The sequence below is a fragment of the Lipotes vexillifer genome, unplaced genomic scaffold, assembly GCF_000442215.2.
Source record: "Lipotes vexillifer unplaced genomic scaffold, Lipotes_vexillifer_v1.1 scaffold2030, whole genome shotgun sequence".
In the NCBI taxonomy this organism is placed as follows: domain Eukaryota; kingdom Metazoa; phylum Chordata; class Mammalia; order Artiodactyla; family Lipotidae; genus Lipotes; species Lipotes vexillifer.
Window position 1 is genome coordinate 833695 of NW_006791849.1, and position 15437 is coordinate 849131.

At 42.0% G+C, this 15437-nt stretch overlaps 1 protein-coding gene across 1 annotated transcript in view; it reads right to left on the bottom strand.

Annotated features, from left to right (window-relative positions):
- CIT (citron rho-interacting serine/threonine kinase) overlaps positions 1 to 15437 on the bottom strand; it is a 168969-nt gene that overhangs the window by 95235 nt on the left and 58297 nt on the right. The window contains exon 9 of the mRNA XM_007464873.1: positions 5626 to 5809. Coding sequence (XP_007464935.1) covers positions 5626 to 5809 — 184 coding nt within the window. The remainder of the gene's footprint in view (positions 1 to 5625; positions 5810 to 15437) is intronic.

The window sequence follows — 15437 nt, forward strand, 5'->3', positions numbered from 1 at the left end:
GTGCCCGTCGTCGGATGAATGGATAAAGAAGATGTGGCACATATATACAATGGAATATTACTCAGCCATAAAAAGAAACGAAATTGAGCTATTTGTAATGAGGTGGATAGATCTAGAGTCTGTCATACGGAGTGAAGTAAGTCAGAAAGAGAAGGACAAATACCGTATGCTAACACATATATATGGAATTTAAGAAAAAACAATGTTATGAAGAACCTAGGGGTAAAACAGGAATAAAGACAGAGACCTACTGGAGAACAGACTTGAGGATATGGGGAGGGGGAAGGGTGAGGTGTGTTAGGGCGAGAGAGAGACATGGACATATATATACTAACAAACGTAAGGTAGATAGCCAGTGGGAAGCAGCCGCATGGCACAGGGAAACCGGCTCGGTTCTTTGTGGCTGTCTGGAGGGGTGGGATAGGGAGGGTGGGAGGGAGGGAGACAAAGAGGGAAGAGATATGGGAACATATATATATGTATAACTGACTCACTCTGTTATAAAGCAGAAACTAACACACCATTGTAAAGCAATTATACCCCAATAAAGATGTTAAAAAAAAAAAAAAAAAGAAAAGAGGGAAGAGATATGGGAACATATATATATGTATAACTGACTCACTCTGTTATAAAGCAGAAACTAACACACCATTGTAAAGCAATTATACCCCAATAAAGATAAAAAAAAAAAAAAAAAAAAAGAAGGCAGAAACATCCAAGAGCTACACAGTCCACCTACTCAATAAACTTGCAGAGGCTGAAAACAAAGCCCAGCCTTTCCACCGCCGTCAGCTCTCATCCCACCCTGCCCCACCCCACTGCTCAGTCACTGCCCATGATGGGCCTCTGCTTCTGAAAAGCACGTGAACCTGGGGACCCCACATATATGTCGCCATTTCTCTTGCCTGTGGCACTTATTTGGCAGCCTAGCACAGTGGCTAAGAGACCCTGGAGCCAACCTGCTTGGGTTCAAGTCCTGGCTGAGCCGCCGGGAGCCACGTGACCTTGGGCAAGTTGCTTAGGCTCTCTTTGCGCCTCCGTTTCCTCACTTGTAAAATGGGAATGACGACGGTACCTTCCTTGGGGGCTGTTGTGCAGTTTAAGTGAGTTAACCTGTGTAAAGTGATTGGACCAGAGCCTGGTACAGAGTCGGTACCCTGCAAGGATAAGCTGCTCTTATCTCCCTGCCCACCTGAAATTCTATGTGCCTCTCCACTCATCCAAATCCACTGTCTTCTAAGAAGCTGAGGCAAATATTCTACCTTCCATTAGTCCACTTATAAACTCAGTTCCAACACCTGTGTTTTCTGAGGGTCTGTAATGTCCTGTGCTCCAGGAAAACGAGGATGAATAAGACCCAGCCCTGCCTTTGAGATCACAGCCAACGTGGGGAAACAGACAGATATTCCAACAAAGGTGATCACTGTACTCTGGCAAGAACTGGGAATTGGCATTACCCATTAAGTGCCCCCATGTCAGACTTTTTGCCTTCCTCTCCCAGCTCTCCTAAAGCACTTAGATATCCAATGTTTACACGATATTCTGCAGTCAGGGTGTTTGCTTTGTGTCCCATGAAGTATTTCACACATATACTTGTTTAACTGGATGGGAAGGAATGCATTCTGGGACTGGGCCTTCAAATTCTGGCCCCCAGTCCACTCCACCCAACAACCTCCTTTAAGCTACAGGGATCTGGAGGCTGCACATGAACTTGTGGTGGATCAGGATGTTCAAGCATCACTAGCGGAAAGTTCTCAGGGCCTGGGAAGCTGGGTTCCTGGTCTGGCATGACTTTGGGCTATTTAATTATTGCTGAGTTCTTTCCATATCTTCTTCACATATAGAAAAGGGCACCATGCATATAGAGACTAGTGTAGTGGTAATAACAAAAATAATAACAGTGGACATTCCGTGTGACTTTTCCATGTGCCAGGGACTAGAACAAGTGCTTTACATATTTCACATAATCCTCAAAACAGCCCTAAGAGGCAAGTATCATTATTACCTCACCTTGCAGTTGAAGAAACTGACATATGCAAAGAGGCCTCCGTAGAGCAAGGAAGAGGCACCCGAAATTGGTTCTCTGAAAATCTGGCAAGGCATTGGTGGAAGCCATTTTTCACTCTTCCACAGTCACAGTGTTTGGATGGCTGGTTCCAAGAATAAATTTTCAGATCCACCCAAAAGGAAAGGAAAAAGCCCTGAGTCAAAAGAGAAAGCCCCCAACAGGGGGGCTAAATATAGCCTATTCAGACACTGTCATCCCACAGATTCCAGTCTCATCGAAATCCCATTGGTCCTCTAAGATTGCCAACGTCTCCAAAAGCATAAAACCAGCATGCGTAAAAACGAACACAAAATATAAAACCAAATGGCTTTTTCCTTCTAGAGTTTATACTGAAGGTTTGCAGAGATGCACTGCTTCTAGGAAGGAGAGGGACCTAAAAAAAAATGTACCCCACGCTGAAAGAGGAGGGAGGAGGGCTAGGATCCATTATATTTTTAAACTTTTAACACACTGATTTCTGTTACTATCCCACCAGTGTAAAATTCAAGCCAACAGAGGCTCAGAGCAACACCCAGGCATTCAGAGCTTAGGGATTTAGGTTGGGTCATTGTTGGTTAAAAAGAAAGAGGCACCAGATTTGCACTAACTTTGCCATCATCCCACCCCGAAGACGACCAAAACTAGTTCTGTAGGATCTCCCCCGTGCCCTCCAGCTCAAGCTGCAAGGAATTCCCACTACACCTCAGACACAGAATGCTGAGATCAAGATTCCTGTGAAACCTAAAATGACGCACTCAATGGCTGGCTTAAAAATAGTCTGGGGTCCCAAAAAAGAATCCTAAAAAGTGATGAGCAAATGCAACAATTAAAGTCATTCTCACTGCCAGTCTCTGTGAAAACTCCTATTTCATTCAGCTCCACCTCTGAACATTTAATTCTTTTCACTGGTAACAGATCTGGGGTCAGTTTTTGCCAATGCAGTAGAGCAGCATCTGCAATTTCCTTGGTGGTGTAAAGAGTAACAGTACAGGTAATCAATGTGCGTAAATAAAAACCTGTGATGCTGAAACAGGGAGGGGAGAAGTAGAAACTCAGAAATACCAGGTCCCTGGTGGCGATGGTGGCGTCCCAGAAAATTCCCCCCAAACTCCAAATGAATTTTGTTAACTATATGTTTACAAAACTGCAGGGGCTTCTAAGTAATTTCATCACTGCATCTTTTCTATTGAATTTCTAAACAATGATGATCCAATACGTCCAGGGTCACCTACATCCAACAGGTGGGGTGAATTTCCAAAATGATGTTGGAGGTTTCACCCACAGGGCTGCCCCTGGCAGAATAAACAAATCCAACAGCAAGATCACATTGTAAGATATAAGATGAAAGGAAATCGTTCTGATTCCAACCCCAAATTGCCACAGAAAGGGCAATTAAAGCTCTCCCACCCAAAGACAGGAATACTTCAATTCCATCTTCCACATAAAAAATACACGGTTTTGTTTGCATGGACTTTTTAAAAATTTTTTATGAGAATCTTAAGCATTCTGTCAGGGCATGAACAGGAGCTCATTTTATGCTCTAGAGATATATTTTGAACTACCAAAGGTAAAACAGCATATCTTCAAATACAGTGAGCAATGTAAACACAATCTAGGGGGAAAGGATCATGAGTAAATTAAAACAACAAATATTTATCGAGCGCCTGGGCCTTAATACTGAGAGGCCCCTGTCGGAGAGCTCCCTGAGCTTTCTGTGAGAAGCAGAAAGATGCAATTACAGTCTTCCTGAAAAATAAGCAATTAATCACACACTGCTTCAGATTAATTGCAATGCCTGAGAGCCCTCAAATCATTCTGCCTTTGCCCCTGAAATCTTATTCCCTCACGTCCTTCCTGGTTGTTCAGATCAATGATTAGCACCCCAAGCAAGCTTTCATTCTGAGCCAGCTCGCCCACTGCTAACCAGAACTAGAACTCTCCACGCACCTCCGTCCAGTCCGACAGGTGACCTTCACCGTGCTGTGTGTGTCAAGGTTAAGCTGCCCACTAACCATGCATCCTTTAACATTGGGCCTCCAATTCTGCCCTGCTCTTCGATGCTGGTACAAAACCTCCCAGCCCTGCTGGGCCATTTCAAATCCATCTGATGGCACATTCAACAGCTAGTGAGCTTTCTGCCTCTCCTCCCATTATCTAGATTGCTTTGGGGATGCAGAGCAAATTAGCCCGAAAGGTACAGCCAACACCACCAAAATCCAACCCCCAATTTTAATCCCAGCCCCCAGGGAGAGAGGAAAGAAGGGTCCCCTCGGTCTCTTGCAACACAAACAGCTCTCTCAAATTCTATCGCAGCCCACAACACTACCTCCCATCAAGTGCCCAGTTCTCCCCAGTTGTCTGAAATCTTTCCAGGAACATTACTGTCAAAATAGCACCCATGGGGAGACACTATCCAAGAACCTACATGACATTCCCTCAATTCAATATCTGAGCTACGAGCACAACAAATCAGGACTAAATGCTGCCAAGAGAAGATCAAATTCTGCTTGTTTTCTAAGTGGGCAGCGACCGATCACCCAACATTACCCCGAGAGGCTCCAAGTGAGGGAGCTGGGGCATCGGGGGAATAACACAGCCAGTCCAAGACCTTCCCAGGGAACTTGAACCTCTGAACGCAGAATGTCATCGGATCAGGAGAATGAAGCAAGACACTGAGCTCTGACATCCACAGAGGCTACTGCATTTTAGAGAAATTCCAGGAGGCTGGAAGCCAGGGACCTCCCCCCACCCAATCCCATCCCCAAGTCCCAAGTGCCGTACTAATGCGTTTTTCTTTAGCTTTTTCAAGAATGGAGAAAGACTGATCATGTCAAGACGTTTACAGTAATATTTATACTTCCATTTTCTAGTCTCCCGGTTTGTTTTTTCCCTTGTGAAGCCCAGTTTCTGTGAATCAATGACTTGGCTACATCATACTCCCTCCTGGTGGCTCACAGTAACGGGGCTCTCTCTGGCTGCCAGTGCTTTGACGGCTCAGAGGCTCAGCTGCCGGATTCCCCAGTCTTGCAGCAGACTTTGAGCTGAGCCAAGTACCATCTCTCTGTTAGAGCTGTGGTACAGCCACTTGCAGCTCAGGTAACCCCATCCGGAAACCTTTAGCTCGTGAGAAACGGATTTTAGGATTCTTTCAATACTGCCAAGAGAGCAACCTCCATCCACCCACCTGAGAGATAGAGGGCTACACAGATGGAAAAATAGATAGACAGCTCATCTTAACCCTGCACGTTCCTCCCTGCACCGAGGCTCTGCACTGCTAGGTATCTCCCACTATCTCCTCCCCTCTAAAGAAGACCAAAGACTGAAAAACTAACCCAAAGTACCCGATTGACAATTATGATGCTATGGATAGGAAGAGGTACCTTAAACACAGCAAAATGAGAATATGAACAGTCTACCCCTCCCAAAGCCCAACCAGGTCAACTGCTTTCCAAACGCAAGCTGATTAACAGCTTTCCTCCACTGCACTCCCCCCAGGCTGCCACTGCCACCGCCGCCACCTTTGAGCTCTATGCTTTGCATCAATGCAGGTCCCTTAGAAAAGTCAAAATTTCACTTACTCAGATCTACCAAGAATTCCCAGTGCCTTGCTATACGAAAACCCCACAAATGGCAGCTCTTCTCCTGAGAAACCTGAGGGGTTCAGCTGGCACGGAGAGGATGAAACCCACGAATTCTTCTCTGGTTCATCAAAATTGGAGGTGTCATCATCAGACTTGAGGGTGGGAACGAAGGGGGGAGGAGCTGGTTAAAGAAAAACAAGAAGGGTGGGGGGGGGAGAAAAATTCAGACGGATTCAACACTGTTGCGGAGAAGAAAATCGTCTCACTCCTTCAGCGTTCCCGATGGCACTGCAGCGCCTGCTTTCAATCTAGCTCACACACAGGCAGACCCAGCCTCTGCTTGGCTCTTACAGCAACAAGAGATTAACCCCTTCCCTGCCAACATGGCCACCAACCCGCAGACGGGCTGCCTTCCCTGCTGGGGTAAACTGAAGGGTAAACTCAAACAGGTCACTTGGTAGAACGAAAAGCACCTGGGGAACTCGTTTGAGCAAGCCACTCGTTCCTGATATTTCCAGAATGATGCTACAGAGCATCAGATGGCTGGTGTACCAGATGACCTAAACCTATTTATTTCCTCTTCCAGACAGGTCCAAATTATTAATATTTAGTGCTAATCATTGGGATAAGATGGAATTTCTACATTTCGTGGATTAACTGGAGTGAGAGGAAAGAACAGGAGAGAGAGTTTGGGAGGCATGTAACTCATGTTAGGATAGCTCTGCAGTCTAGCCCATTCATATCCGGATGAGTATACTCGGAGCACTTATGTACCACTTTTTTTTTTTTTTAAGTTCATTATCCCTCCTCCCCAGCTCGATCATGCCCCTGAATCCGCCGCAGTTTAATCAGCATAATGAAATGCCAGCCAGATAAAGTTCTTCCCGATGATGTACGGCACCCCTGTGCACTGATGGTGTGGATGGATGGCTGCGTCCTACCTCATTAAGGCATGACTCCTGGCTAAGGACGTCTTACATCTTCTCCACTTCCTGCGGACCTACTAAGCTCTCTCAGTCAGGGAGTTGGACACTCGTTCATTGGTCACCAGGAAGCCGCCCACTGTGGTGGGCTCCCAGGGGTATAGCCAGCCAGAAGCGTTACCATGGCTGCGGGCTGAGGCGTCTATGGTAGGTGGGCCGGGTAAGCTGGAGAGCCGGGCATCACATCCCCCGCAGTGCAGGCTTCATGCTCCCCACTCTGTGCGTGCGTGGTCTGGCGGCAACCCCGCCTGGCCACCTGCGTGGCAGGGGCCAGTGCTGATCTGAGTGACAGAGCAGCATGAGTCACGGCCAGAGCTCTGGAGAGCGCCCCCTAGGACAGTTGTCACAGCCCTTCCCAGCCCAGGCTTCTTTCTTAACTCCTTGCTTTCTGCACAAAAGCTGTGTGCCAGATAGGAGCAGCAGTCTATTTTCCGCTTACAGACTCCAAAGAATCTGGCTGTTTCCAAAGTTCCCCAATGACAACAACATTGGAAGCAGCAGGCAGCATCAGGAAGGAGACAAAGGTAAAGGGATGTGGAGTGGCAGGAGATGAAGCCAGAATGAGGAGGTCTGGCAGCTCCCGGGAAATGCAAAAAAGAACATTCTCAGAACTCAGGTGCATAGAGATGTGGTAGGAGACTGAAAAACGTAAAATGTACACTTCCCAAAAATTATTTAGCACCTCGAAGCTCTCAAGAGAATTTAAATCTTCCCTGTTAGTATCAGAATCTACTTGCTTAACATGTTAAAAATTAGTTGATGGAAAGAAAAATTACATTGAATGCTTCAGCCCACCTCCCATGTGTACTTTCCATCAACATGGGCTCAAATCCAATTGGATTTCAATTACCCAATATCTTTTTTTAAAGCAAAAAGAAAAAGAAAAAAAAACACCTTTTGATGGAAATTATACTTCATGAGGATAAAAAAGAGAAGTTTCCCATCCCAAAATAAGGAAACTCAGGTAAAGACTGAGGAAATGTATGGAAAGAGATTTGCAGATGATATTAATATGGAACCATCATGGCTGGTGGCACATACTTTGACTAAGTGGGTTCAAACCACAGCTCCACCACTTACCAGCACTGTGACCTTGGGAAAGTGCCTTAACCTCTCTGAGCCTCAGTTTCAACATATAGATAATTTCCTCAAAGGGCTGCTGGGAGGTTTAAATGAAAGAAATCTATATAAAGTGCTTACTGGTACAGCTCTTAGCATACAGTAAACACTCCATAAAGACTACTTGCTATTAGAGCAGGAATCAAGAGGCAGACATAGAGAATAGACTTGAGGACTTGGGGTGGGAGGGAGAAGCTGGGGCAACGTGAGAGTAGCATAGACGTATTTACACTACGGAATGTAAAATAGTGTAAATATGCTGCTGGTGGGAAGCAGCAGCATAGCAAAGGGAGATTGACTCCGTGCTTTGCGATGACCTAGAGGGGTGGGATAGGCAGAATGGGAAGGAGGCCCAAGAGGGAGGGGATTTGCTTTGTTGTGCAACAGAAACTAACACAGTATTGTGAAGCAATTATACTCCAATAAAGATCGATTAAAAAAAAAAAAGACTACCTGCTGCTGTTATTGCCCACATGACAGATGTTTATGACAGATCCTGCAGTTAGAAGGCTAGTGAGATACAGCAGAGTCTGTGTTGAGTATTCTTTCCTGCACAAGACACAGATACTCACGTGGATGTTTGTGTTAATTGTATCATTTCATTCTTAGCAGAAGTTTAATTCCCTTTCCACTATATACTAATTTATCTTTGGGAGACTGAAATAGAATTTCATTTCTGAGTGAGGAGTATGATTAATATAGGGGCAGGAGCCACCCTCTGTGAAATAACTATGACTGAGAAATTCCGTACCATAAATAAGATCCCCTTTAAAACTCCATCACACTCAAGGCTAGCCCATGTAGTCGAGATAAGATAAAGGGCCAGGTACTCTTCAATAACAGGGAGGAGAAGTCAACATGAAATGCCCCAGCTGGTAATAAGCGAGATACTCACAGGACAGATGAAAAGCTAAGAATGTCAGAGCCTCTAGACAGGTAGTCAGTTGGGTACAATGGGAAACTCTGAAAAGAGGGGCTTCTAGGGGCCACATCTGGGCAGGGAAAAGAGCCACAGCCTCAAGCTTAAGAGAAGTGGGGGAAGTAGAAATCCTCAACCTAAGAGAAAGTGGTGGATGCTCACCCTTGTCCAGGGCCCTTTAGAAGAGAAATAGGGCAGCTATTAAAACTGTAGCCCCAGGTACGATGTCTGCGTTTACAGTATTCTACATGGTGAGGGAACTATAAGCCAAGAAATTATCAGCAATATTGGTCCAGGATCCCTTAGGGCACTGGCAGATGTAAGTGGAGAAAAATCTGTAGGACCACGTTCACAACCCAGGGCACACAAGACTCCTTCTCTCCCTCCCTCCCTCCCTCCCTCTTACACTAACACACACACACACACACACACTCCCAACTAGAAATGAGCTCACAATAAAAAGTAAAAACCAACAACTACACATAACAAGAAAAAAGAAACCACCCAAACTACCACGAAGGAGCATCAGCAGATACAAAAGTGGGAGAATTAGCCCCAAAATAACTGCAGATAAGAGGACAATCTAAAATGGACCATAAAATAAATTTTCATTCATTATCAAGGTAAATGAGTAGAAATTCTAATAAAAGAACAAGATACTCTGGAGAAAACACAAAGCACATTTGAAAGGAACCAAATGGAACTTTTAAAAATGAAAAACATGATTGCTGAATTTAAAGTTTAAAACTCACTGGCTGCATTAAACAGATTAGACACAGCTAAAGAGAAAGCTGATGAACTAGCAGATAGATCTGAGGAAATCACAGAACCACGCTTCACAGGGTGTGATCTGTAGACTTGCAGCATCAACAGCATCACCAAGGAGTTGGTTAGAAATACAGAATGGCAGGCCCTACACCATGCCCACTGAATCAGCACCTGCATTCTAAAAAGATCCCCAGGTGATTTGTGAGCACACTGCAGTTGGAGAAGTGCTCATACAGAATGCAATACACAGAGACAAAGAGACAGGAGACAGAGAATGAGAAGGTTCAATATACCTCTAGTAGGAGCACTGGAAAGAGAATAGAGAACTAGCTCAAAATCTGGATGCCACATTTTAAAGGATTATATAATCTAAAGATTATCAAGTATGTGACCAAATCTATCTTGGGGGGTTAATTCTCCTCTTTCTTGTACCTTATGGAAAAAGTCCCTTTTTTGACCCTCATAAAACATGATTTTTTCCTTATTTTTGCTTTAAAAAAGGTATTAGTAGGTCACTGAAATAATTGGATTTGCATCTACGTTGATGGAGGTATACAATGCACCTAAGAACATAGCACAGTGCCAGGCACATAGCAGGTGGACAATAAATACATGCTGAATAGATAACAAACCCAAAACAATTAAGAAAATGGGAATAGGAACATACATATCGATAACTACCTTAAATGTAAATGGTTTAAATGCTCCCACCAAAAGACACAGACTGGCTGAATGGATACAAGAACAAGACCCATATATATGCTGTCTATAAGAGACCCACTTCAGACCTAGGGACACATACATACTGAAAGTAAGGGGATGGAAAAAGATATTCCATGCAAATGGAAACCAAAAGAAAGCTGGAGTAGCAATTCTCATATCAGACAAAATAGACTTTAAAATAAAGATTATCAGAAGAGACAAAGAAGGACACTACATAATGATCAAGGGTTCAATCCAAAAAGAAGATGTAACAACTATAAATATTTATGCACCCAACACAGGAGCACCTCAATACATAAGGTAAATACTAATAGCCATAAAAGGGGAAATCGACAGTAACACAATAATAGTAGGGGACTTTAACACCCAACTTTCACCAATGGACAGATCATCCAAAATGAAAATAAATAAGGAAACACAAGCTTTAAATGATACATTAAACAAGATGGACTTAATTGGTATTTATAGGACATTCCATTCAAAAACAACAGAACACACATTTTTCTCAAGTGCTCATGGAACATTCTCCAGGATAGATCATATCTTGGGTCACAAATCAAGCCTTGGCAAATTTAAGAAAACTGAAATCATATCAAGTATCTCTTCTGACCACAACGCTATGAGACTAGATATCAATTACAGGAAAAGATCTCTAAGAAATACAAACACATGGAGGCTAAACAATACACTACTTAATAACCAAGTGATCACTGAAGAAATCAAAGAGGAAATCAAAAAATACCTAGAAACAAATGACAATGGAGACACAACGACCCAAAACCTATGGGATGCAGCAAAAGCAGTTCTAAGAGGGAAGTTTATAGCAATACAAGCCCACCTTAAGAAGCAGGAAACATCTCGAATAAACAACCTAACCTTGCACCTCAAGCAATTAGAGAAAGAAGAACAAAAAAACCCCAGAGTTAGCAGAAGGAAAGAAATCATAAAAATCAGATCAGAAATAAATGAAAAAGAAATGAAGGAAACAATAGCAAAGATCAATAAAACTAAAAGCTGGTTCTTTGAGAAGATAAACAAAATAGATAAACCATTAGCCAGACTCATCAAGAAAAAAAGGGAGAAGACTCAAATCAATAGAATTAGAAATGAAAAAGGAGAAGTAACAACTGACACTGCAGAAATACAAAAAATCATGAGGGATTACTACAAGCAACTCTATGCCAATAAAATGGACAATCTGGAAGAAATGGACAAATTCTTAGAAATGCACAAACTGCCAAGACTGAATCAGGAAGAAATAGAAAATATGAACAGACCAATCACAAACACTGAAATTGAAACTGTGATTAAAAATCTTCCAACAAACAAAAGCCCAGGACCAGATGGCTTCACAGGCGAATTCTATCAAACATTTAGAGAAGAGCTAACACCTATTCTTCTCAAACTCTTCCAAAATATAGCAGAGGGAGGAACACTCCCAAACTCATTCTACGAGGCCACCATCACCTTGATACCAAAACCAGACAAGGATGTCACAAAGAAAGAAAACTACAGGCCAATATCACTGATGAACATAGATGCAAAAATCCTCAACAAAATACTAGCAAACAGAATCCAACAGCACATTAAAAGGATCATACACCATGATCAAGTGGTGTTTAACCCAGGAATGCAAGGATTCTTCAATATATGCAAATCAATCAACGTGATACACCATATTAACAAACTGAAGGAGAAAAACCATATGATCATCTCAATAGATGCAGAGAAAGCTTTTAACAAAATTCAACACCCATTTATGATAAAAACGCTGCAGAAAGTAGGCATAGCGGGAACTTTCCTCAACATGATAAAGGCTATATATGACAAACCCACAGCCAACATCGTTCTCAATGGTGAAAAACTGAAACCATTTCCACTAAGATAAGGAACAACACAAGGCTGCCCACTCTCACCACTATTATTCAACATAGCTTAGGAAGTTCTAGCCACAGCAATCAGAGAAGAAAAAGAAATAAAAGGAATCCAAATCAGAAAAGAAGAAGTAAAGCTGTCACTGTTTGCAGATGACATGATGCTCTACATAGAGAATCCTAAAGATGCTACCAGAAAACTACTAGAGCTAATCAATGAATTTGGTAAAGCAGCAGGATACAAAATTAATGCACAGAAATCTCTTGCATTCTTATACACTAATGATGAAAAATCTGAAAGTGAAATCAAGAAAACACTCCCATTTACCACTGCAACAAAAAGAATAAAATATCTAGGAATAAACCTACCTAAGGAGACAAAAGACCTGTATCCAGAAAATTATAAGACACTGATGAAAGAAATTAAAGATGATACAAATAGATGGAGAGATATACCATGTTCTTGGATTGGAAGAATCAACATTGTGAAAATGACTCTACTATCCAAAACAATCTACAGATTCAATGCAATCGCTATGAAACCACCACTGGCATTTTTCACAGAACTAGAACAAAAAATTTCACAATTTGTATGGAAACACAAAAGACCCCAAATAGCCAAAGCAATCTTGAGAACGAAAAATGGAGCTGGAGGAATCAGGCTCCCTGACTTCAGACTATACTACAAAGCTACAGTAATCAAGACAGTATGGTACTGGCACAAAAACAGAAATATAGATCAATGGAACAGGATAGAAAGCCCAGAGATAAACCCACGTACATATGGTCACCTTATCTTTGATAAAGGAGGCAAGAATATACAATGGAGAAAAGACAGCCCCTTCAATAAGTGGTGCTGGGAAAACTGGACAGGTATATGTAAAAATATGAAATTAGAACACTCCCTAACACCATACACAAAAATAAACTCAAAATGGATTAAAGACCTAAATGTAAGGCCAGACACTATCAAACTGTTAGAGGAAAACACAGGCAGAACACTCTATGACATAAATCACAGCAAGATCCTTTTTGACCCACCTCCTAGAGAAATGAAAATAAAAACAAAAATAAACAAATGGGACCTAATGAAACTTCAAAGCTTTTGCACAGCAAAGGAAACCATAAACAAGACCAAAAGACAACCCTCAGAATGGGAGAAAATATTTGCAAATGAAACAACAGACAAAGAATTAATCTCCAAGATGTACAAGCAGCTCATGCAGATCAGTAACAAAAAAACAAACAACCCAATCCAAAAATGGGCAGAAGACCTAAATAGACATTTCTCCAAAGAAGATATACAGATTGCCAACAAACACATGAAAGAATCTCAACATTATTAATCATTAGAGAAATGCAAATCAAAACTACAATGAGATATCATCTCACACTGGTCAGAATGGCCATCATCAAAAACTCTAGAAACAATAAATGCTGGAGAGGGTGTGGGGAAAAGGGAACACTCTTGCACTGTTAGTGGAATGTAAATTGATGCAGCCACTATGGAGAACAGTACGGAGGTTCCTTAAAAAACTACAAATAGAACTACCATGTGACCCAGCAATCCCACTACTGAGCATATACCCTGAGAAAACCGTAATTCAAAGAGTCATGTACCAAAATGTTCACTGCAGTTCTATTTACAATAGCCAGGACATGGAAGCAACCTAAGTGTCCACCATCAGATGAATGGATAAAGAAGATGTGGCACATATATACAATGGAATATTACTCAGCCATAAAAAGAAACGAAATTGAGCTATTTGTAATGAGGTGGATAGACCTAGAGTCTGTCATACAGAGTGAAGTAAGTCAGAAAGAGAAAAACAAATACCGTATGCTAACACATATATATGGAATCTAAGGGGAAAAAAAAGGTCATGAAGAAACTAGGGATAAGACAGGAAGAAAGACACAGACCTACTAGAGAATGGACTCGAGGATATGGGAAGGGGCAAGGGTAAGCTGTGACAAAGTGAGAGAGAGGCTTGGACATATATACACTACCAAACGTAAAACAGATAGCTAATGGGAAGCAGCCGCATAGCACAGGGAGATCAGCTCGGTGGTTTGTGACCACCTAGAGGGGTGCTATAGGGAGGGTGGGAGGGAGGGAGACCTAAGAGGGAAGAGATATGGGAACATATGTATATGTAAAACTGATTCACTTTGTTATAAAGCAGAAACTAACACACCATTGTAAAGCAATTATATTCCAATAAAGATGTTAAAAAAAAAAACTACAATGAGATATCATCTCACACTGGTCAGAATGGCCATCATCAAAAAATCTAGAAACAATAAATGCTGGAGAGGGTGTGGAGAAAAGGGAACACTCTTGCACTGCTGGTGGGAATGTGAATTGGTTCAGCCACTATGGAGAACAGTATGGAGGTTCCTTAAAAAACTACAAATAGAACTACCATATGACCCAGCAATCCCACTACTAGGCATATACCCTACATAACCGGAGAAAACCATAATTCAAAAAGAGTCATGTACCAATATGTTCATTGCAGCTCTATTTACAATAGCCAGGACATGGAAGCAACCTAAGTATCCATCAACAGATGAATGGATAAAGAAGATGTGGCACATATATACAATGGAATATTACTCAGTCATAAAAAGAAACAAAATTGAGTTATTTGTAGTGAGGTGGATAGACCTAGAGTCTGTCATACAGAGTGAAGTAAGTCAGAAAGAGAAAAACAAATATTGTATGCTAACACATATATATGGAATCTAAGAAAAAAAGAAAAGGTCAGGAAGAACCGAGGGGCAAGACGGGAATAAAGATGCAGACCTACTAGAGAATGGACTTGAGGATATGGGGAGGGGGAAGGGTAAACTGGGACAAAATGAGAGAGTGGCATGGACATATATACACCACCAAACGTAAAATAGATAGCTAGTGGGAAGCAGCCGCATAGCACAGGGAGATCAGCTCAGTGCTTTGTGACCAGCTAAAAGGGTGGGATAGGGAGGGAGGGAGGGAGATGCAAGAGGGAAGAAATATGGGGATATATGTATATGTATAACTGACTCACTTTGTTATAAAGCAGAAACTAACACACCATTGTAAAGCAATTATACTCCAATAAAGATGTTTAAAAAAAAAAGATATATAATTAAACGACTAGAAAATGGCTCTTGCAAAGAGTGCACCTGGCATAATACAGACCATGAAGAAGTTACTGGATGTTTGAGTTAAATGAAGAGGCTTTAGAAGTAGAGATTGTTCTGTCTGAAAAATATGTTAATGAGTGCCTATATTAATATTTCCTGATACAGTATAATGAAATCACCATCTCACCCCCCACAACATGCTCACTACATTCAATAATGACAAATAAGAAGTCATACATTAAGATCTGTTCATTAGTAAAAGCCACTAAAAAAAAAAAAAAAAAAAAAAAA